General features: G+C 43.2%; 2 protein-coding genes across 4 annotated transcripts in view; one reads left to right on the plus strand and one right to left on the minus strand.

The window, feature by feature from the left end:
- The first annotated feature begins 417 nt into the window (after window positions 1-417).
- Window positions 418-4,832, plus strand: cpvl (carboxypeptidase vitellogenic like). 2 transcript variants are annotated; one of them, XM_075465342.1, is made up of 13 exons: window positions 418-533; window positions 646-836; window positions 933-1,054; window positions 2,120-2,234; window positions 2,324-2,382; window positions 2,480-2,559; window positions 2,652-2,718; window positions 2,891-3,013; window positions 3,264-3,395; window positions 3,548-3,646; window positions 3,731-3,904; window positions 4,073-4,255; window positions 4,356-4,832. In XM_075465342.1, the coding sequence occupies exons 1-13, from the start codon at window positions 529-531 to the stop codon at window positions 4,452-4,454; spliced, it is 1,449 nt and encodes a 482-aa protein (XP_075321457.1). In that variant the 5' UTR covers window positions 418-528; the 3' UTR covers window positions 4,455-4,832. The 2 variants fall into 2 exon arrangements, with proteins under 2 accessions (XP_075321457.1, XP_075321458.1); XM_075465343.1 differs by having other exon boundaries at window positions 658-836.
- A 1,740-nt stretch (window positions 4,833-6,572) lies between these two features.
- creb5b (cAMP responsive element binding protein 5b) overlaps window positions 6,573-23,288 on the minus strand; it is a 37,649-nt gene continuing 20,933 nt past the window's right edge. For both annotated transcript variants that reach the window (XM_075465345.1, XM_075465344.1), the window contains exons 7-11: window positions 22,495-22,605; window positions 11,938-12,264; window positions 10,422-10,649; window positions 10,095-10,203; window positions 6,573-9,195 (exon numbers count right to left, since the gene is read on the minus strand). In XM_075465345.1, the coding sequence (XP_075321460.1) occupies window positions 9,041-9,195; window positions 10,095-10,203; window positions 10,422-10,649; window positions 11,938-12,264; window positions 22,495-22,605 (930 nt within the window). In that variant the 3' untranslated portion in view covers window positions 6,573-9,040. The remainder of the gene's footprint in view (window positions 9,196-10,094; window positions 10,204-10,421; window positions 10,650-11,937; window positions 12,265-22,494; window positions 22,606-23,288) is intronic.

Below are 23,288 nucleotides of genomic sequence, written 5' to 3' on the forward strand. Positions count from 1 at the left end.
TGTGTGCCTTTATAGTTTGGAGTTCCTCGCTCCATATAGTTTCAGAGTTGTGGTGTCTCACTGGGACACATTGGTTCTGATGGAGGTGTTTTCCCTCTTACATTGGGTTTCTTTATTTCCACTGCAGCCGTGAGCTGGCCACGAATGAATTGCTGGATTTATTTCTCAATGTAAATTGTCCTGAAAAAACTTTTTCTCTTGACTTGAAATTGGTTTTAACTTTGAGTTGGTTTAAACTATCTACAAGATTTACAAGAATTACAAGATAGGCTATGATTTTAGTGCGATGCTGCTGGACAAGTTGGAGTCAACCAAAATGTTGTCGAGAGTATCCTGCAAGACAGCGCGCAGGGCAAACTCTATGGTGCCGCGAATAACCAGATCACATGACCCATACTCTCACATGACTTTCACAAAGTTGGTCATGTGACTCACCTTTACAGACAGCCTTTTTTTGTAACCAGTCCACCTGCGTGTCCGCCTGACCGGGACAGAAGTTTTGCCCTTTCCCACAGAAACGACAGGAGAATGAGGTGAGTCATCCCCTCTTCTGTGGCCGGACTGTCTGCACATCTGCGCCACTGGCGAAGTTTGAGGGTCACACATCAGTGGCCAGGCCTGTAATCTGATATGAATTGTGTGGAGGTTTTTTTGCAGGCTGCTGAGGGAAACTCTGGCTCTCCTGTTACTGTGGGCCTGTCTGGACTCTGCTGCCTCGCGACGCTGCTCGTCGTTTTTCTGCCGAAAATCTCACCGCGTCAGCGCGCCGGATGGAGTCGACCCCGGCTCCCCTCTCTTCCTCACTCCTTATCTGGAGAAGGGCGACATAGCTGAAGGTAAAACACTAATAATGCTGTAAAAACTAGCACACTCTTTGTGTTGCATGGACGTCGGGGCACACCGCGACAATGTGTTGACGCTTGCTCTTTCAGCCAGGGAACGGAGTCTGGTAGGGAAGCTGCCTGGAGCAAACGTCAAGAGTTATGCTGGATACCTCACAGTCAACAAAAAATACAACAGCAACCTCTTCTTCTGGTTCTTCCCAGCAGTCCAGGTAGGCTCAAACCCTTCACATTTGGCGGCAGTTTGAGAGAGGATCAGATCTTTTCTATCTGGAACCCAACTTTTCTCACATACTTCACCTTTAGCCCCTCAATCAACAGAGTGTGTGCACATATTTAATCAGCTGCCTTCTGTGATGATACAGCACTGAGTGTTATGTTTGGGTACTCAAACCTTATTTGTCTGAGCTATTAATCAGTAACCAGTGGTTCTAAGTCACGTGCCATCTCCTCCATTGGTTCTGCATCCTGATTATTCTAATAAATATGAGGAAGTGCATGAAATGGGGTTAAGGGCTGCATATATTTAAACACCATCACAATGTTTGTGTTTTTCAGCTGCTCACCAAAACATGTTCACGTTCCATTCAAATGGACATCTGATCATAACCATAAATGCAGCTTTGCTTGTCAGGGATCCTTTGCAGGCAGTGTCCGAATGCGAATGCCACACCTGGAATCAACTTCAGACCTTTTACCTTGTTAACGGATGAAGAAGTGATGAATAGCCCCGCATCTATCCGTTTTAACAGCTTTTGAGGAAATTGTTGGGTTACATTTGAGCCTCTGAAAAAACGCGTCTCCTCACACGAGAGACATGCAAACAGCTAAGATAACAAATTGTTTCAGTAATCAAAGCATTTTCAGACCAGAACACTGCACCCGATAGAAAAGTTCTGACCAAATATACAGAACGTGCTACCACCTTATTAAAATACTGGACATCACGTGAAAAAAGAAGCACCTTTGTATTGAAAGTGTGTTCCTCATCGTTCCACATGGTAATTCAGTGTCCGTATTGCAGAAAAAAGCTGCATTATTCAACAACAACATGACTGGACTAATGCTTCAGATTGTGCCACACCTCTGCAGTCCTTTAGTCTCTGACAACCATTTTAATCACCATGACTGTTAATGGCCCTGAAGCGGAGCAACAGCACGGGCCTCTGTGCGAGTGAATCACAGTAAAAGCGTTTGTGCTTTTGGTAACAAACCAAAGCCACCACGAGGTGGTGCTGAGGGTTTAACTTGCTCCTTCCCCCTGATCTGACTGACAGGCAGAGCAAGAGAAAGCTCCTGTCCTGCTGTGGCTGCAAGGCGGGCCCGGCGGCACCTCCATGTTCGGTCTCTTTGTGGAACATGGACCTTATGTGGTGTACAAGAACTTGACCGGTAAGAACTGACCGGCTGCAGCAGACATACCATGTTGTTCAAGTAATTACTCTGTGTCGGAGCATTGTTCTTTTTCTCTGCCTCTACAGTCGGTTTGCGGGAGTATGCATGGACGAGCAGCTATTCAGTTTTGTACATAGACAATCCGGTATGTATTTCTTATTAAAGATCGAAGTGCATTTTTTTGAAAAGTCCCAAATAAACAAAGGACGTCTCTGACTTCTTCTTTTCTTTTCTTTTTTGAGGTTGGGACAGGTTTCAGCTTCACTGATGATGACAGAGGTTTTGCTCAGAACCAGGACGATGTTGGCAGAGACCTGTACAGGTTCGCCATCTAACTCAGTCATTAATGTTGGGCCCTCATCGTAATAGTATTTCTTACTAACTCTTACCTTTGCCATCTCTTTCTTTTCAAAGTGCTTTAACGCAGTTCTTCCAGATCTTTCCTGAGTATCAGGCCAATGATTTCTATGCCACTGGAGAGGTAAGTTCTTGCCTTTTATTCATTGCTAATTAACATTGACTTCACATTTCAATCAGGCAAAATGATGCAAGGTTATGAAATCTGGTTGCATAGTTTTTAACATCTAGTAGATGCCATAAGAATACTTGATGGTGTGAGATATTTTACTAATACTTTCTCTGTTTCTGTGCAGTCATATGCAGGGAAGTATGTTCCTGCCATTTCTTACTACATCCACAAAAACAACCCCACTGCCAAAGTAAAGATCAACTTTAAGGGCATGGCTATCGGTGATGGGCTCTGTGATCCGGAACTGGTGTGTATCCAGCAAAAGTTCACTTGTTCTCTCAACCGTTGCACGAGTTATATCTGCAGACATTACATGTTACTGAGGGATCTCAAGTCTAATCTCTGCTCTGAAATCATGGAAACGGTATTCCTTTTAAGTGGTGAAACATGTTTATCTATGTTTTTTCTAATTGTCCATACTGTACAATTCGTACAGTTCTCATTGAGGTGTAGACGTGGAATGAATATTTACAGATTTGACTTGTCTTCCACATCAGATGCTGGGCGGTTATGGTGAGTTCCTGTATCAAACGGGAATGATAGACGAACTCCAAAAACAGTATGTGGACAAGCAGACGGACCTCGGCGTTGAACTCATCCAGCAGCAAAAGTGGGTGGAGGCTTTTCAAGTAAGACATGTTTGGGACCTCTATCAGTATACAGTGTAAAGTCATTTATCACGAGTTATCTTCAAGATTTGCTTTAAGTTGTAATCTGTAATGAAGTTTTATGAACAAAATCAAACATTGTACCAAAAACTGTTCCCTTTTTCTGACTTCAGGTTTTTGATAGTTTGCTGAACGGAGACGTGAACCCGTATCCCTCGTTCTTTCAAAATGCCACAGGCTGCACCAACTACTACAACTATATGACATGTCAGGTACTCGGACCTCAGAGCTGCCTTCTTCTGCGACGTAAAATCCTTCCATGTTTCCATACAACTGGGTCTTATTTGTGCACACAGGAGCCCGAAGACCAGGAATACTTCTCCCAGTTTGTGACCCTGGCAGAGGTGCGACGTGCCATCCACGTGGGCAACCTGAGTTTCCATGATGGCTCACAGGTGGAGAAGCACCTCATGCAGGATGTCATGAAGAGCATCAAACCATGGCTGGGAGTGCTGATGGACAACTACAGGGTGAGGAACGCTGGCCTCCCATACACAGTGCCAGCAGAGAGCGTAGTTATACATGTATTTATTGACATGATATGGCAATTTTTGCTCATCAGAATATTTTAATTTGACTCTGATTTTGCCTTGGATCCTGCACGATACCTCACTAATACAAATTGAATGTATGTGCAGGTCTTAATCTACAGTGGTCAGCTGGATGTGATTGTAGCAGCTCCTTTAACTGAGAGGTTCCTGCCTACCATCAACTGGACCAGGGCTGCCGAGTACAAAACAGCCCCTCGCTTCCACTGGAAGCTTCAGCCCACAGACACGGAGGTGGCGGGTTATGTCAGACAAGTTGGAGAGTTTTACCAGGTGAGCCGATATTTACAGTAGTGCATACAATGCTGTTCCCGTGGGCAGATGTTCGAGAGTATTTATTTTTTTTAAACCTTTTGTCCTTTTTGTCACGCAGGTCATAATACGAGGAGGAGGACACATTCTGCCTTACGACCAGCCAGCGAGGTCTTTTGATATGATTGACAGATTCTTGTCAACGCAGGGCTGGAAGTGAGAGGAACCGGTGCTGAAAGACAGCCGATTAAAGCGCGTTTGCCACATAGAACACATTGATTATTGACTGTTGATTTGAAAGACGATTGATTGTCACAAGCAATGTAAATGAACAGGTCATCTTGTGCTTTTTTAGAAAAAGAAAAAACATTTTACCAGAGGAATCATTTGATTTTTGGATGCTAGTCTGCTCTCATATGCACCACAAAAGAATTACTGCAAGTTCTCTCAGATTGAATCCAGACCTCGGAATTGTTTTGTTTGTTTTTTTTTTAGGATCACTGAGGGAAAATGCTGTTTGTGTCGTATCTGATCATTTGAAGACAAAACAATGACATGAAATAAAGATTGTTTGTTCTTTTCTATACATTCTTTTAAATGGCTTACAATTTTTGCAGTCCTAACAACTTCTGTGACAGATAGCTGTTACAGACTGTGAAAATACAGTCATGACCAACCTTTGGTCGATCAACAAAATGTACACCAGGGGTCACTGCCTTCCAAAAACTTTTCACTCTTTGCAGACAAACTCAAAAGTCAGATTTGAGCTTTCCAGAGCAGATGTCAGTCATTTAGTGCTTTTTAAAAAGCCTTTAATCAACTGAATGTTGGTATTGAAAACAAAGAAATTGCCTTTTATTGTTCTTGAATAAAACATACTGGGTTCGTTGCTTATTTTTTATTGGATTCGTCGCAAATTAGTAAACTACACAATGGGCTTGCTTCGTTGTAATGACCATGTGGATTATTTCCTTTTTTGAGCCGTTTGAACATGAAACATTTGATCTTTTTTTAAACGGTGCCCACGAGTTGAAATATCATACTTGACGACAACATAAGGAGGAAGAGCCCTGTAAATCGCTTTAGACAAAAACTCCTGCCAAATGCGTCAACAACATAAACAAGAAGCTTTTTCGATGGTGAAAAACCACCAAAAATATCCATAGATGTGCTAAAAATGTTAGTGCATGTTTGGTCATGCTAATATTTCCCCCTTTAGCAGAGTTGCCTTCCTACAGGTGTTTGTTGTATCTTGGATTGGTTTGCTGCAATTTCTGACAAATCTATCATGCGCACTTCCTTCATTTGCGAGACATTTTCGCATGTAGTGCCCATTTAATTTTGAGCACAATTGACTTGACCATTTTATAGCCCTCTATTTTTTTTTCTCTTTGAGTCATTCCTTGGCGGGCTTGCTTGTGTCCTCATCTTGTTGAATTGTTCTGGATTGTGTTTCAGACTCCCAGGCAGATGGCCTCACATTATCTCCGAGCCCTCTTTGATATGTTGCAGAATTCATAATCAAATTAATGACTTCAAGCCATGGCCTCTATTGCAGCTCAGTACCTGCAAACTAGAAAATTCCATCCACCGTGTTTCACAGTTTTTTTGTGAGGATCTCACAAAGTTTCCACTTGTCTGCAGCACACACGCTGCTTCTTTGGCCAAACAACTGTACCTTTGATTAATCTGTTCAGCGCACATTGCTGCAAAGGCTTTGTCTTTGCATGTAGTGTTTTTTTGCTCAAATTATCTTCCTTGACAGACAAATATGCACCAGTTGAGATTGAAATTATTTTTACTGACACATAGTCATTTTCTTGACTACCTTCCATTTCTTCTAATGACACCACGCAATTCTGTCTCAAAAGTCCTGATGTCAGCTGTAAAACAGGCCAGATTTTACCTGCCAATTTCTCATCAAGTATCTGCTCTGACTGGAATCCTTGATTCCCCCGATTCAGATTTTATGGATTTAAAAAAAAAAAAAAAAAAAAAAGGTTTCTATGGGTGTGTACATTTTCCCATGAGTGTAACTGGCCCACTGCATCTATCTGCAGTAATCTGGGTTTCTGACAAAGAAGTGTGTACTAAAGTTAACTGCCATGTTATTTCATCAGGCATCTATCAAGCGGTCTAGACAGTTCAATAATTAATGAGTACTCTAAACCTTTAAAGCATCTGACTATTTCATGAGCAGCTATTTTTCAAGGGCACGCGTCAGGAAATGCTGTTGATCCTTTGATTTAAGCGTAAGTTTTAAACACACAGAATTCACTTCAAGAAAAGTGACACCAACTCAAAAAACTAAATCTTATCTTACAGAACAAGTGCTTTATTTTCATACCGTAATGTAACTGCAAAGATACTCTAACATCTGTACAAATGCGAAATAAGACGAAGACAATGTAATTACAAGACACACACGCACACGAAAATGTACAAAGTTATGCAGGCAAGATGGGGTTCATCAGTTCATTACACGTCAACAATGTATTTAAGCGCTGTAATGAGCTTTAACGTACAACAAAAGGCAACAAGTGCTATGAAAACATTATTTACAAACGTACCACACATTTATTCTCCCTTCAAAAAGAAAGGTGGTTGCATTACATGTACAAGATTATAGAAATTAATGATATTATGTACAATATTTATAGTTTTAGATTTAGAATAATACAATTACATAATTAATATGTAGGAATTGTCATCCTCTCACACACGAGTCCACACAGATACACACATACGCTGCACTTCCATCTGACCTTTTTGTTTGCCTACACAGTAACATTTTCTTTCTAAACCTGGATCGGCCGTCAAAAAAATTAAATTCAGATGCAACTTTTAGGCCACCCTAGTTATTCCAGTTGAGAGAGTTTTGAGGTCACCAACATATTTTTATATTTCACAAAATAACGTAAAATTTTGGAATGGGGTTTTGGAAAAATTAAAAATAAGGCAAGCATTAGTTCAGAGGGTTGGTACAACAAAGCCCTTTTCAAGAGAATCTCTCTGACTCATCAACACGCATACTGAACTGCACATGTAGGCTCCAATGTTGAGAAAAATTACATAAAAACTACAAATTCCACCACCCACTTTCAATTTTCTCATCTTTGACAAGAAAACTTTTCCACGATAAGAAGAGCACAAATGAAATGGTGATCTTCTTATTCTAAGCTCCAAGTTCCCATGTGAAGAAAGCCAGGCACAGTCTCTCCAGAAAAAAACACAGTTAGGTTTCTCGCTGGTGTGTGAAGACGGGGGATCACTGAGAATTACTCTGACCTTAATATGGCTATTCCACCCTCTGGTATGACAGAGGACAAAGTGCAAGGACAGCTCTGCGAATGCTCCACCTGTCAGTGGAATGTATTTCACTCGTCCTACTGTAAAACAGTGCATTGTGGTCTTCATGCTAATTAACTGACATTCCTGGTCATAGGAAAGAGGAAAGAAAGAGGAGCTGCGGTCAACATGTGAAGGTATTAAGTTTCAAGGCAGGCAGGGTGACAGAAAAGGTCAGGCATAATCCATCTGGGACACAAAGGATTTTTGGCTTTTTATGCAACAGACAAAACGAGTAAAGGTTACTGTATAAAAAAAAAAAAAAAATGTAAAAGAAAACGATAATAACCGAGGTTAAAATAAGGTTGTTGTCTATAGTAAGCCAACAAAGATTCAGGCACATTGTGACATCTTGGAGAGCATGCTAAGGAACGACCACTTCAAGAATGCCAGTTCCCCAAAGAAAAAAGGAAAGGGTTAAAAGCTTTCTCACTTTCTCACACACTTCTTTCTTTTCTCTGTCAGCACAGCTGCGGAACTTTGTTCTGCAGTGGAAAGAAGAAAAAAAAAAGAAGAGCACAAATATACAATATTCACATGCCAAACTATGCCGACGCACACACACGCAGTCATAGGTTATTTTTTTCATTTTGGAATTTAAATCCAAAATATGGACCCAAATGCACAACACACAGAAAAAGAGGCCTCAATGATTAAAGCTTCAGTTGGTCCTGCAGTGCGGAGGAGTTGCTCTCAACCCCTGAGCTGCCTCGCCAGTATCACAGTGTACAGTTCTGTAGCTGAAACAGCATAGTATGTCCTTGGCCAGTCTGATCGTAATGTGGGCGAACAGTAGAGAAGATGATCAATACTGAGATGTATTGCTTACATTTGATAATACAGTGTCATCACTGTCATGCTGTATATCATTAAGCTCTGTAAGAATACTGCTGACAGAGAGAATGTGTATGCTGACAGTCATACACGTTTCTGGGAAAAAAGAGAAGCGTTATACCTGCTTGCATATTCTTGTCTTTCTGACGTCATGGCGACAGTTTCACTTGGTTTCTGTATGCAACGCGGGTTGCAGACGCATGTTATGAACTGACTGGTTATTCAGTCCATTAGGCATACAGAGATGTAAGACATGTTTATAGAGATATAGAGTCTGATGTTCATGTCTCTCTCCTCTGGTTCCATGACCACTGTGGTTCCATGGCTTGTAACATTACACAAAAGACGAAGTCACAGAAATGGTGCATGAGGTTAGTAAAATTCTCTTTCGGCCAAGCTTGAAAAAACATGGAGAGAAAAACAAGAATGAACGAACCTTAGAACATTCATGCCTTAATAGGGTTGCTCTATGAAAATATACTGTAGCTACTGTAAAAAGAAGAGCCTCGCAGGCCTTTGAGGTTTTTCTTGACTGAGGGGGAGGGGGGTGCAGCTTGAGCAGCAGGTAACCCTCACAAAGCAGAGGTGGTGGTAGGAGGGGATTCATAGCTGCGGCTCTTGTCCCTAGTGGATGGGGTTAATGTCTGTGCGGTGGTTGGCCTGCCCGTGCACACTGCTGCCCCCTACAGTTGTGGTGGAGGTGGTGATGGTGTTGTGCTGGATGACCTGCTGCTGGGAGCATGCTGGAGCTGGACTACCCGCCGGACTGCTCTCTGGACCTGAGGAGACAGCAGAGACATCACCGGGGGTGAACAGGATGCGCGTACGTTGTAATCTATGTGCCGTTGGCGCACTACACAAAGATTTCAAAGTACGACCTGACGATAAAATGTCAAAACAAACACAAGCCAAGCATCATTAAAATAGAAAAAGCATTTTATTAGAAGAAAGAAATATTTCACATTCAGTTCACATGTGCCATTCCAAAGACAAAAATAAAGGGATAACACAAAAATGGAAAGGTGAATCACTCAGCTCCGTAAACATGCATGATGAATGTTTGACACATTGAAGGTGACATCTGTACACAAGCTAGACTCATCGATGAAAGTCATTCCAGCCCAGTCTGGGAGTTGGCTTTCTCCTGCATAAAAGAACCATTCAGCCACCGGGGATGTGAGCCTTATTTTCCTGCACTAAAGCCACACAGGGAGGTGCCTTATCCTAATTACATGGAAATGTCACTCGAACCCATATCAAAGGGAGGGGTTCTGATGTCATGTGAAGCTGAGCCGAAGCATTGGTCCAAGAGTCTCTGAGATCGTTGGCATTTGTAAGAGTTTGCCAGAGAGCAGACTGTGATGCCTTTCTCACGTTGAGTCTCAGCCGCCTCTTTGCACAGAGGTGCTGTCAGTTGGAAAAATAAGTCTCTTAGGAGATTCAGACGACCAACTCCCAGCCCAGGCCGGCCACCAAAGCGTGCAACACCCATATGTGAAAGGAAGAGTCTTGTGGCGAGCGTGGGAGCTGGATACCAGCACATCTGAGCGAAGCATCTTGGCAGTCACTGTTTGTCCATCAGACTTACGTCTGCAGGGCTAAGGCACACCAGTGATGGGGTGTTTTTAGTATATTTCCAAAGTGTGTGTAGGTCTGTGTTTGTGTTTGAGCTACTCACTGAGGTAACCTTGGGACTCTTTCTGCATAGTGGTGATGGGGCAGTCCTTGTGTGTGAGTAGAAGCTGCTTGAGTTGGGTCACCTCATTCTTTAGCATGGTCACTTCATTCTGAAATAATAAAAGGAAAACAAACTATTTAAACAACCTTGCGGCATCCGTCCTTCCTACATATTGACTACTATTAGTATTAGACCTCATCAGAATGTAAACTATTGTTATTTCTGTATCTCTGTTGTAAAATGGGATGATATGAGCAAGTCAAAATAACAGTGCGTCAGTGTGTTATGCGAGATAGATTTAGAAGCGCCGACGGTTATTGTTTGTACCTGAAGCTGCATGTTGGTCTGGGTGAGCTCTTCTGCTTTCTTCTCTAAGGACATCACCCACACTTTTCTCTTCTGTCTGCATCTTGTTGCAGCTGCTCTGTTTCTCTCCAGAAACTTCCGCCGCCGTTCATCTGGATCCTCATCCACTACTCTTCTGCGCCGTCCACCGCTGGGTGGCGGAGACTGCAATGTCTGCGTGGGCTGCATCTGCTGGGTCGCAGGTGACATCTGAAACACGTGGCACATAGGATCAGCAATTTTGGGCTCTCTGATGAGACAGCGTCTGTCTGCCAACATCCAGCTACATATGTAAGCACTGACACCTGGAAAACAGCCCGTCACCTGTCTGCTGTCACCACTCCACTGCCCCTAAAAGCCTCATGCCTGTAAACAAGCATCTATACATTATCTCCTTCAGCTATTTAATGTCTGGCAACATCCCCAAAAACAACATCTGTTTGTACCACGTGCCTTAAGAGCCGGGCTGTGTGCGTCAGGAGTGAATGAGTGACTGGACTGATTCACAAGGCTGCCCACCTTGTTAAAGAGGTGTCAGGAGGCAGTTTTCCAACGCCCACTTCCACTCATACTAATAACACCAGACACCGTCAAAAGGCCCGTTTCTAAAAGCGTACATGCACCGACAGATCTTGACATTTACTTGGCAAAGTCAAGTGTTTTCAGTCTTCAGATCATTACCATTTTTATGAGAACCATGGAAAATAGAAGCTGCTTTAATGGCCGCTGTGCATACAGAAAGTGTTGTTCTAATGCCTTAATGGTACATCTGGAACATACAGTGAATTGCATTTCTTCAAGTCAGACTGTCCTTCATCCAAAATGATTGGCACTGCAAAGGGTGTCAGACAATGCAAGGACAAAGACTTTCACATTACAATGCAATCCTTTCAATCAAAATTAAATCAAATATATTCACAGCTAAAATGTTCCAGAACTATTAGCCAAGACTGTCTGTTCACCATCAGGACCAGCACTGGTAAAAGTTTTCCTGCACCTGGAGCACACTAATACTGGCTGCATAATTGCAGCTTGGTGGAGCAGGTTTGCGGGAAGCAAAGTTTCCAAAAGGCAGTGCTGAGAATCTTTTATAATCGCCACCTTATGACCCCTTCCCAACCCCGTCAGGTTTATGACAGGCATCAAACTCTGACCTGCGGCTGACCAACTTCACAAGAAAAAATACATTTGAGAAACGTGCCAGGAAACTACTTGGCATTATGGTTGAAGCAGCAGAAAATTTGTTTGTCCACTGGCTTAAGGTGCAATTTAAGCATCATAGCAGCTTTGCTTCAACACTAAACCACTAATGGCTGACTTCAAAACTGCTCAAAGGGTTACTGAAGCCCTCCTTTGTTTTAGTCTTGGTACATACACATTGGCTTCTTTCGTTGTAACTGAGTTTAATATGCAGCATAGTTAATGTGCTATTGAACTCGCGGCTTTGCCTTTGGGCAGTCTAAGAGCTTCAACTCTCATGGGAAAGCGTTTTGTTTACCTGGGAAGCAGAGTGCATTGGAGGGTGCGGCGAGGTCTGGTGTGGGTGCCCAGGATGGAGGTGGGGATTGTGAGAGTTGTGATGGGGATTGTGTCCCTGTTGTGGGTGATGGTGTGCGCCCTGGCCGTGGCCCTGGCTGTGGTGGTGGTGTCCGTGGTGCTGGTACGCATGGGGAGGGGCTTGTAGGTGCTGGTGCGGGTGTGAGTGCATGTGATGATGACCGCCTTGCTCCTGCCGTGACGACATCATCTCCATCATGTGGCCCATGGAGTTCATGTTGCCGTTGGCGATGGCACCAGGGTGGTGTGAAAGTGCCGCCTTCAGCCTCTGTGTAGAGAAAATGGACACAAAACACAGCATTTAACTGTATTCTGAGAATTTTTTCATTGTCATGTTTGTGCATGTCAGCCTCTTCAAGTGCCCCTGATAGAGAGATAGAGAGCATGATCATGTGCTGACTATGACAAGACAAACAGCTTCATAAATCCACGTGTCAGGAGAACAAATCAAAGCCACTTAGACTGTCCTCTGTGTCTCCTTCAGTTTTGTCATTCTTGATCTTCACCTTTCATAACTGCCATCACACCAGTCACTCCTCTTCATATGTCTAATAGCCTACTTCTCTTCTGTGCATGGGTGTGTGCATGTGTGTGTGTGATGTCAGCGAGATGAGCTTGCTGGTACGGTAAGGTGTGAACCTCAGACTGTTGACCCAGCTAACAGTGGATTTGTTGCTTTAACTGTGTGGTCTACTTAGCCCCGACTGAGACGGTGTCTCCGAGCAGTGAGTGTGAGAGAGACCAGAGAGGGGCTCACTGAAGGCGCGCTTGTGTTCCCTTAATGTTTACCAAATGCACTTCTCCCCTCCTCGAGTCTGTTTTTCTGGGCACTAAATTAAGACAAACACGAGAGCAGCAGCCTAGACATAAAAAAAAAATACACGACTTGTTTACATTTAAGTGGCTTCAAACAGGTTCCAAGGATTGTTAAATGTGATTTTTTTTTTGCAAATCTAAGTAATTCCTCATCTTAAATATTTTGTCTCCTAGTACTTTTAGCAAAAATGTTACCAGCAAAAAGGCAACCAAAGTCATTCCAAGGCTACTGTTGTGGATTCCACAAAGTTTTCTATTCTCTTTCCCAGTGCTCCCTTTTCTCTCCCTGCTCCCTTCCCCCTTCTCCCAGCTGCTGTCAGTAAGTCCACGCTCAGTCCAAGGCTCCATATCTTTTAACAACCTTCACATTCATGATTCCCATCGGGAATGGCATCCAGCTGGTCCGGCTCACGATGCTAGGACATGACCAGAGCACAACATCAGCCCTCCAACAACAGCTCACACTGTCTGTGAGGGGAACGCGTTTTACAAGGAGCCAAGAGGCACAGTCAAACAAATCACTTAACAAAAGGTTGAACCGCATTTACATATTTCATATCTGTATTTGTGAAAATCCTTGCAAGTAGTTCAGTTGTCATTACCTGCTTTTCCACGAAGACAGTGAACCACAGAGAGCGGCACATGAAACTAGCACAGAGAAATTATGACCTTGCCAAGCCTGTTTCAGCTGAGTAGAGTTTCTGTTTGTCATACCAAGAGATGCCAAACATTGTGACACAAATGCTTTTCTGAAGGTCTATCTTTTGTAACTCACATAGGGTTGTTTAAAATTTTCTCACACAGAGATTAAAAATAATTTTTAAAATATATATATATATGATTCTTTGCCAAATCACACGTGGTAACTACCCTCACCACAGCCTCATGAGCACAAGTATCAGGTGCCACAGCCCTTCTTTTTCTGACGAATGAGATAATTGTTAAAATACCACGGAGTTTACGATAATACACAGCGGGTGTCCAAAAGCCCGCAGCTAGTGTTGACAAGGACATCTTCTGTGTGTCATGGGGTTAATTTTTAAGGCTGGCATCACTAAATGCCTTCTCTTCAGTTTTCAGTTTGTCAGTATGCACCATAGAGGTGAGGCCCACCCCTCTTGTAAAAGAGAAAACCAATCAAGGTTTGACAAGATCCTGTCAATCGCAGAACAGGCAATCTGTTTACCTCGGCACTCTGCTTTTGTAGCCCTGGCAAAGTTGCCTGTATGTGGGTAAGATGCTCATTTAGTGCAACTGGAGCTCCCTGCAGACCGGGCGCCAGGGGAGAAAGACAGAGAAGGAGGAGGGAGGTGGAAGCAAGCAATGAGAGAGGAAGAGACCAGAGGTGGGGAGAGATTAGATGGATTCCAGTGTCTCTTCCTCACACACAATCAGCCCAAGACAGCGATTGCTCATTTGTCAGTGTCTCAGGGAGCTTTCCAGCCGGCAGAGAAGCACTTTAAGTTTATTAATTGAATTAGCCGACATCCAAAGAGGACAGAGAGTGTCAACGCACAGAGGCAGGTCAGAGAGCTGAGAGGTGGCACCACAAGTCTCTGCAGCAATGATTATGAACACGACAAAACACAGAATTAACTAAATGTAATGCTGCGTGGGCTAATGTTTATGAGACATGAAATTGAGCATGAAAAGACAACTTCAAGGTATGAACATACCCAAAGTGGTGATGAAAGGCCTCACAGCTGAAAAATGATGATATTGTTTGCTTGAGAAGTTCAAAGCTACAAACTCAGTTTTGTAGCCAAAAATCACTTTTTAAAATCTGATCCTTTTGTTATTATGAATTCTAAAACGTTGTGTGTTGTGTTTGTATTCTAAGGAACTATGCAACCAGTATGCAGTATAAATGGAGGAGCATTTAACTACTTTGATTGGTGGCATGTGTGTTAAAGGAAAAAGCTGCAGATTACATTTTGTTAAAAGAAAAAACCCTTACCGTGATATAAGTCTGTTCCTGATGCTATCTCTGCACTAGTTCCTGCTTCTGCTCCATCCTGAGTTGAGACTCAGCTAGTTAAACCCCACTCAGCCAGAACTTAAATCTTTCTATCCAGAACCACAGTGACGCAACTAAGGGACGTTAGCAGAGTGATGATGAGCAGGCTGTGACTCTCAAACACCTTCATCAACTCTCTAATGGCTCTTTAACACATGGTTGTATTTCCCCAGACTGTGCTGAGCACAAGAACTTAACCGCAATGTGCATTTTGCTCTAATAACACACACATACATACACATTTCTCCTGCTGCAACATGGCTGCCACAGAAAACAGTCATTAAATCAGTGCAGGTGTTAGCCTGTGGCAGCACACAGCACTCACACAGATGGGATGGCACACAGCCTATCCCACCAATGCCTGCCCTGCAGTCACTGGAAAATGGAAAACAAAGCAAAGACACAATAGGAGGATGAGGTCTTTAAAACACCATAAAGACATGGTCAGCTTCTTCCACCATAACACGATCAAGCAGCAGCATAAATACATGCCTTTGACACTACATTTCATGTATTCTGGGAGTGTACTTAAAAGTAGTGGCGGTATTGATTTTTCACTGTTAAAACACCATCCCTGATTCAGCCATCTTTTGCCTAGAGGGAAGCTATCTTCTTTCAGACCTTTACCCCTTAACCTCTCCACTCTCGGTCCTTTTTTAGGCTTCTCTCATTTATGTGGTTTCAGGGATACCAGGTGATCATCCATTAATGATATTTATTAATGGGTGTTTCCTCTCTGACACGACGAGCTGTGAGTGATGTCGCTTTGAGTGCTCTGGGCACATCCTGAGAACACACTCAGGTTTCTCCTCGCAAGATGACTTCATATCTATTAACCCTGGGAGGAGAAAGCAAGAGCACGGAGCAGGTACAAAGGGAGAGGACCACGCCTGGCTGAAGATGGGTAAATCAAACTCACTGAGGTCAGGGTGAGCACTTTTATTCGCCTTAAAAGTGGAGCAGTGTGCTATCAGGGGACCTGTGGCCCTCTGGCGCCTTACAGCAGGTTAGGAAGATTTAACCAGTCTGTGGAGTCACAGTTTAACGGCAAAAAGATCAAAGTTTTAAATGGAGATCTTCCTCTTCCCATAAAAACAGACCACAAATAGATATTAAAGCTTCTGTCTGTCTCTGTCAGCTTTTTTTGTTAACACTAGCACACAGTGTGTAAGCGCACGGATTGGTAATTGTGTAATATATCATAGCTGTAACTTTCCTGGCAGAATTTATATATGCTTAGCCCCCCCTACCTCACACTCTAAGCCTGACATGGGTTCACCAGCTGCAGTTTAAAGCAGGAGTTTGGCTCTGCTGCTTTGCCAAACACTCAGAGGATCCTGTTCCATCCTACACCACCACCATTACCCACGAGTGCCTGCCTGCAAAACCCACTCTCTGTCCCCTAAAACTCCACACCCCCATTAGTTCAATTTTATTAGATTTCCCTCTCACCCAGAAAGGCAGTAACAACCCCCCTTCTTTCTCTTCTTTCTCCCATACACACGTCTTTCCTGTCCCTCCACCCCCTCTCCCTCTGCTTGCCAAGAGCTGGGGACTGTTAAACTGATTTCCTTGGGGAACAGTGAGGCAGACAGTCTGATGGGAGCGCTGGGCTGTAATGTCGCCCCCTCTCTCCTCTCTCAGGTTCTGGACCAAGCTGATCAGGACAGAGCTGAACAGAGCTTCCCTGTGGTTCCAGACACAGACGGGGAGATGGACATAGACTGGCTGTTCTGGCAGAGCCAGACGCTCTGGTGGTGCTTGGACAAACCAAGGCGGTATGGGCGCAGCGAAACACACGCCCACCGTGGAGCATGCTCCAAAGCATGCGCTCATACTCTTGGCAGCTTCTGCACCCTGTCAAGTTAATGGATGGGCCTCTGACTCCAGTCTGCATATCCCCACTGTTTCTTCTCTTGTAAAAGCCCTGCTCCAGTGCAGCCTACATGATTATCACAACACCCACTGTCATGATGTTGAATACAGTGAATGCCCCAGACTTACAGGAACAGACAATGCATGAGCCAAATACTAAACACAACATACTCTGAAGTTATGAGATCAAAAGGATAGGCATGTGTCATAGCATTAGGAAATGTGAGCTGAAATCTAACAACTTGATTTCCAGATGCAGATGCCCTCTAATGTTTTTTTTTGGGCTGAGAAGGGCTTTTTGACTTCCCTGCTGCTCACTATTTATATCTAAATAGCAACAAGTGTTCCTCTTTGTGTTTGGTGTTGTGATTCAGAATTTGTTCAAGAAAGAAAAAAAACCCTGCTTTTGTGAACTTAAGTTACTTAATTATTATAGAATAGAATAGATTATAGAATACTTCCCCCCCAAACACAAGAAAATAAGCAATTCATTTTCTGTTACTTGCTCAACAGGCTGCCAAACACTAAACTTTATCGAGCTAAAAGTGACTGACCAAACAGGCTTTTTAAAATCACTCCTCTAGTGTTTCATATATCATTATGTTGCTCTGTGAGTCTTTTTTGTCCATAGCACGAGCTCCAGGGGGGTTCATGGTGGCTGGACCAGTCCATCCTAGCCTGTGTGGTGATGGCAGCCGGTTTACCCAAGCTTGGCTCGACAAGAGTCTCATCCGATTCATGAGCCCTGAACCATGACGAAATGGCCTTCACATACTCCTCCCATCAGCACCCCTGAAACAACACGCGGTCATCCAAAGACAAACAGATGCAACACTCTGCTCCACAACTGCCTGCCTTGTCCTCATAACCCAACCCCTACACAAGCAAAGAGAAACACACACACACAGAAACATATACATGCACACACACACTCACATGTATCAACTTAATTATAAGGGAAACAATATGAACAGTTCTTAAAGATCTGAAATGTTGCATTGGATTTGTCATTAAATCTCTTTCTGTCTGATGTAGTGGCATAGAAAAGGTAAGTCATCAATTACGGTTCTGAGAGAAGGTTTTTAGACCCTTTAATTATTTTCATGTTTGAGATAGATTTAGCTTGTTTTCGACAAAGCAAAATGAGGTAGAGTGTTTTGTTAAGATGGATTGAAAAAAATGAAGAGCTATCCTGATTGAAAACCAGTTCCAGAGAAGTCCTGAAGTGACCGAGCCAGAGTTTGGATGAGTGGAGCATCTCTAGAGAGATAAGCCAATCATTGAGAAGTGATGCTCCTCGTCAAACCTGGTTTGGTGTGGGAATCTCATGAGATCAGTCGAGAAAAACACGACAAACTTCCAAAGTAAAGAAGTGCCAGGCTTGTAGGGATTATTTGTGAAGACACATGAATAGTTAAATAAATGATTATTTTAGTCTTTCATTTTTTTAGGCATAAAGAGAGTCCAAAGATCCTTTGTAATTTTGGAGAATTGTGTGTATACAAATATATATGAGATGTGATTTATATGCTATATATATGTTTATTATGTTCATGTAGCAGTGACATATGTGGAACGAATACATACCCCAGTGGGTCTGTACCTTGTATAAAAGGCAAGGATTAATCAGTCAAAACAGTATGGATGATGAGGAGAAAACCTCAAATTTATTACTGTATCATACATGAATGACTATGGGTGATAGGACTGACTATAAATCTTTACAGGCACTTTGTCTCATGTCTATTTTGACAACAATTTGATTAAAAATAGATTTGGTTACATAGGGGAAGCAGTGAGAGAGGGGCCTCCGTCTGGTTTATGTCCAACATTGATAAACTGGCAGACACATTGATCCAGAAGCTACACTCTGCTAAAAAACACTCCTTTCCAAGTAGAAACATTCAAAAACCTCTTGTTTATTGTGTCCCTTTTTACCGCACAGTCACATCCATGTATACTTCACTAACCACAAACTTACATATAACAGATGCGTATCAAAAACCACGTGCAAACACCAACTTAATGATTTGCTTTATCCCACTTTGTCCACAGATGTGTTTTGACTCCAAGGACAATGAGTACCAGAGAAGGTGCCAGTGCTCTGAAAAGGAGCCACTTTCACACACAGTGCGCATGTATATCCACATATACAGTGAACATACACATACTCAGTGAAGAAGGCTACAGATTCAGCTGTGCTCTTAGCTCACCATCCGTGCTCAGTGACATCACACCCTGACAATGCTGCCATTCATACAGATGTTGCTCACAAAACCTGGAGTTAGCCTCCTATTGTCAGTACTGCTCCTCCTGAGGTTTAGCCAAGAGGTTTAGCCAGAGGTGTTTCCCTGCTATGGGGTAAGAAAGTGAATGGGAGACATACAGTAATAGCGTTACTGTTTGAATTCATACTGAACCAACCTCTCAACTGATCATCACTTTATTAGAAATGAAAACCAACACATCTGAGGCCGCTTACCAAGTTTAAATTTCTTGGCATTAGGGAAAATCATTGTTACTTGTTCACTGTTCAGGGCATAACCCCATCTCTGATCTAAATGCCTCACTCACTCTAACTGTTCTAAAAAATTACTACAGTAAGTTTATAAATGGTAAAAACTGACATTAATGCGGTCGGAATTCTTTGATTATAGGTCCTCTTGTGTGCTATGAATTGTTTCTTTAAGAGAAGCACCATTTTTTCCCCCTCTTGAAGTAAAAAGGAGCATATTTAGAGCATGCCAGGAATTATGTCATCCCCAAATCTAGTGCCAGCTCCACAGCCAAGAGGGCTGCAGTGAAAGAACATATAGTATTGTTTACCACATAAAAACCTCAGCACCTAGCCTGATGCTTAGTGACAAATTTATTGTCCTTGGTAACAATGTAAACAATAGATAATTGGGAGATAATAAATGACACATTTTCATAAACCAGCACCAAACTGTTTCAAGGCTGCTCTGTCTGAAATTAGAAAGCAGGCAGCATATGTGGAAAGCATGGGCCTGATTCAAAAGAGACTTAAAAAACAATGTTAACGTCTTCCAGTCACTGACATGAGCTGAGTCATGTGCCAAAATTGGCATTCACAGATGTTTTTTTTTGTTTTTTTAAGGATACAACAGAAGTGCTTGCTTGGTCTTTTCTTGTTGTAGAAGAAAAACAATAGAGAATACATTTCCTCATATATACAAAGGTATCCAACTGAGTGTAGTATGAGGATGTTTATAGATTTTTATTCTCAGCGTGCCATCTGTACATGTGTCTGATGTGTTGCTTCTTTTTAATCACCTGACTGTCTCTCTCTCTGCGTATGTTAGTGTGTGGCTATCTAAATGTGCACACCATGCAAAGATGACAACACAGTACTGGAGAAAGCAAATGTGTGTGCATGTATGTGTGTATGAGTGTTTGCAAGGCCCTGTGGAGAACTGGCTCTGAGTGGTGATGTCATGCTTTGGCCAGCACGCTGTGGAACTTGGCCTCGTCTCTGCTGCGTTTCCTCCACGCTGCGAGGGTCAGCTATCCCACAACCTCCAGCACACAACACGCACCATTCAATTCCCCAGACCACAACAGAGCAGAACTCAACCACACCCAGCACCACAAGCACCCGGTCCTTCACAAGAAGAACATAAAAAGAAAAAAAAAAATCCACTTGAACCAAGACTAATAAAACATTCCGATCTCAGCAACAACCCCAGACAACAAACTTGAAGCATTAAGGAAGGGTATGCGTGGCAATTAATCCACCATCAGGCTGTGCTGTACCGCTTAAACGATGGCACTTAAGGGGAAAATCTGGACAGCAAAGTATGGTAGTGAGGCAGATACGGTCTTTGGCCCAGAGAGAACAAACAGAAAGCTTAGAGTGAGATATGAGTCCCCCAGGGGCCACAGCAGTCCTTTGGCTCATTAACTATTTACACCAGAGACAGGCCTCCATACTGCTCTGGCCCACCACAAAATCAATTAGCCTTCATTAGCCCAGGCTCTGGGCATGCTTTCTCTGACAGGGGAGGGATAATCCCTCAACCAATGCCTCCAGTTACCACAAAATATCAAGCAATCACACCCATATGTACAGTGCATGAATGCGCAAACAAGAATGCCAAAAAACATGGCTAAGTTTTCATTTCATCCACATAATTCTTCCAAATTCTCACACAAATTCAACATTTGGTCTCTCAGAATATCAATATTGTCTCTCACCTTTCAACTCCCTGGCTCATTCTGCCTGTCTATCTATTTCCTTCATGTCTATCAAAGTCCCACTCAATCCCCTTCTCCGCTCTCACAATGTAAACGTTGAGCAGAAAGAGTGCATCCAGGTCCGCTCCTCTGAGGTGTGGGGTTACAGTGTGGAGATTTCCCATTGGCGGAAAGTCAACATGGTCGGGGTAATGCGATTAGAGCCGGATTGAGAACGTCGCAGGGGACACATGGGCCTGATCATAGCCCAGTTATTCGATAGCGAGGCCGTATTTATCGACCTGGCCCGGGCGAGGATATTACAGACATTAGAGACCCCGTCTATGCTTATGAAACCCACGCTGGAGATCGCACCCAGATAACACAATTAGTCTCTCACTTTCTGTTCACAATCACGGAATTCCATCAGTTGCGTTCAGACATCAGGGAGCAGAATCTCAATTGATCCACATTTGGTTGCTGTGCCTTATATCTGAAAGGCCAACGAACCAGAAAGTTGCACGGTTAAGGGGCCTGTAGCCATTTAGTGAGAGCATATGTTTATGGGAGAGCTAACAGAGCATTTACAATTCAATTACACAGATAGGAGGAGGGAAAAAAAAGACTAAGATGTGTCTGGATGACGGCCAGAGGAGAGATAAGCTTAATACACTAATATTGTGTTACCCTCGTGTGTTACCATAGGAACAGTTGAGGAGATTCAAAAGACTACAAAGACGATCAATCTTCAGAGAGCAGGAGGAAGAGGGAGAATTAAATGCCCTGGGACTGCTCCCGCTCTCCTCTATCAGAGCAATAACTCTTCTAATGACCTCTGCTACCTCCTCTTTCTCTACATGATGTTTTTCTCTTGAAAACTCTGCTATCTGCAAGCCTCTCAAAACACAAAGAGCAGCCAAAGCTTTTCATCAAGGTTTGTGATTTGATATCTAAGTTAGGGCTTTCTACTTATTTATTTTGAAAACAAAGGTTGGCATTTGGTGATGTTGCTACAGTATTAATCAATCCCTATCACCTTGAGTGTAACCATTGAGGCTTTTTACATTAATCAGAGGAATCCTGTCAGTCACAGCCATTAGTGTTGCAGCATTACTAGCATGCAAAGTCTTTCTCTTGAGCTTTTTCCTCTGCCAGTTATCCTCTATACGTTTTTAACTTCCAAAAACCCATCTACTTTAAGCCCTTCTCTTGCTTCAGCCACATCTCATTCCCACTGTTATAACTGACTGCTTTGTGAAGGATGAGGTAATTTTATTTTTTTCCCCGCTGTGTTAAACTACTGCTAACAAGTTGCAGGACTTACAGAACATGTTCTGTACATTAAGATATACATCAGGCAGTCGGTGCGGTGGGCAACCGAGCCACAACCACATAAAGAGCCCATTATTCCAGCCGGAGTCTCCAGCACTGCACTGGCAGGTTCAGACACAGCTTTGATTACACACCAAATGATGAAATCCACACAGGCCTAGGAGCACAGCTTTGCTGGCACAGCCAGTGGAAAAGAAAGTTGCAACACTCGTGCATGTGCAGAAATGTGTATGTATCCATGTGAATACTTGCATGTATACTCACCAGTTTGGCCTCTGAGTGCATGGAGGGAATGTGAGTGGAGGAGCAGGAGCTGCTGTGGGCAGGGCTTTGCATGCCCATCATATTCGAACCCATGGACATTTGTCTCTCCATCTGAAGATTACAACAATATTGGAGCAGTTTATATTCACATGTGCAGACATATTACTCACTTTCTAAAAATACCTGCACACTAAATGTTAAGATTTTTATACTATTTATGGTGATGTTTCACATCCCGATGAGATGCCGCCGCTGCTCGCATAAATAAACCATTAGCATTAAAAGTGTGATAGTTCCAATCCGGAGGGCTATGGTAGATCAGATGAGAGAGCACGAGAGCCTGATTTCACATGACAGGCTAGCCCTGTGCACAGCTCTGTGTGATGATAACTGGAGCTGACCCAAAACAGGAAGCCAGAACAGAGGGACTTAACACAGGAAGCCGGTGCAACAGGGGTGTTTGTGTGCATGTTTCTGATAGTAGTGTGGTGACTGTCTGTCAGACCAACACATCAAACCTCAACCCGTTCGAGCTGCAGGATGGATTAATAAAGTGGATGTACCAGTTGTACATAAGCATTTGAGAGTGCGTGCCAACAGCCTGCCTCTCACTGACCCTGGTCAGAGAGGTCAAGTGTCACAGCTGAGACCTGAATGTGAGGAAATCAGCTGGGTAAGCTGACAGGGGTGAGGGGTCACCTACGCGGGGTGATAATGTGAGTAGTGTTCGCCATGCAATGTAAGCAGGAAAGAAGAAATCTTTGTCTCAGCGTCTGAAAGCATATAAGTGTGTG

Source organism: Odontesthes bonariensis, chromosome 5 (assembly GCF_027942865.1).
Source record: "Odontesthes bonariensis isolate fOdoBon6 chromosome 5, fOdoBon6.hap1, whole genome shotgun sequence".
In the NCBI taxonomy this organism is placed as follows: Eukaryota; Metazoa; Chordata; class Actinopteri; order Atheriniformes; family Atherinopsidae; genus Odontesthes; species Odontesthes bonariensis.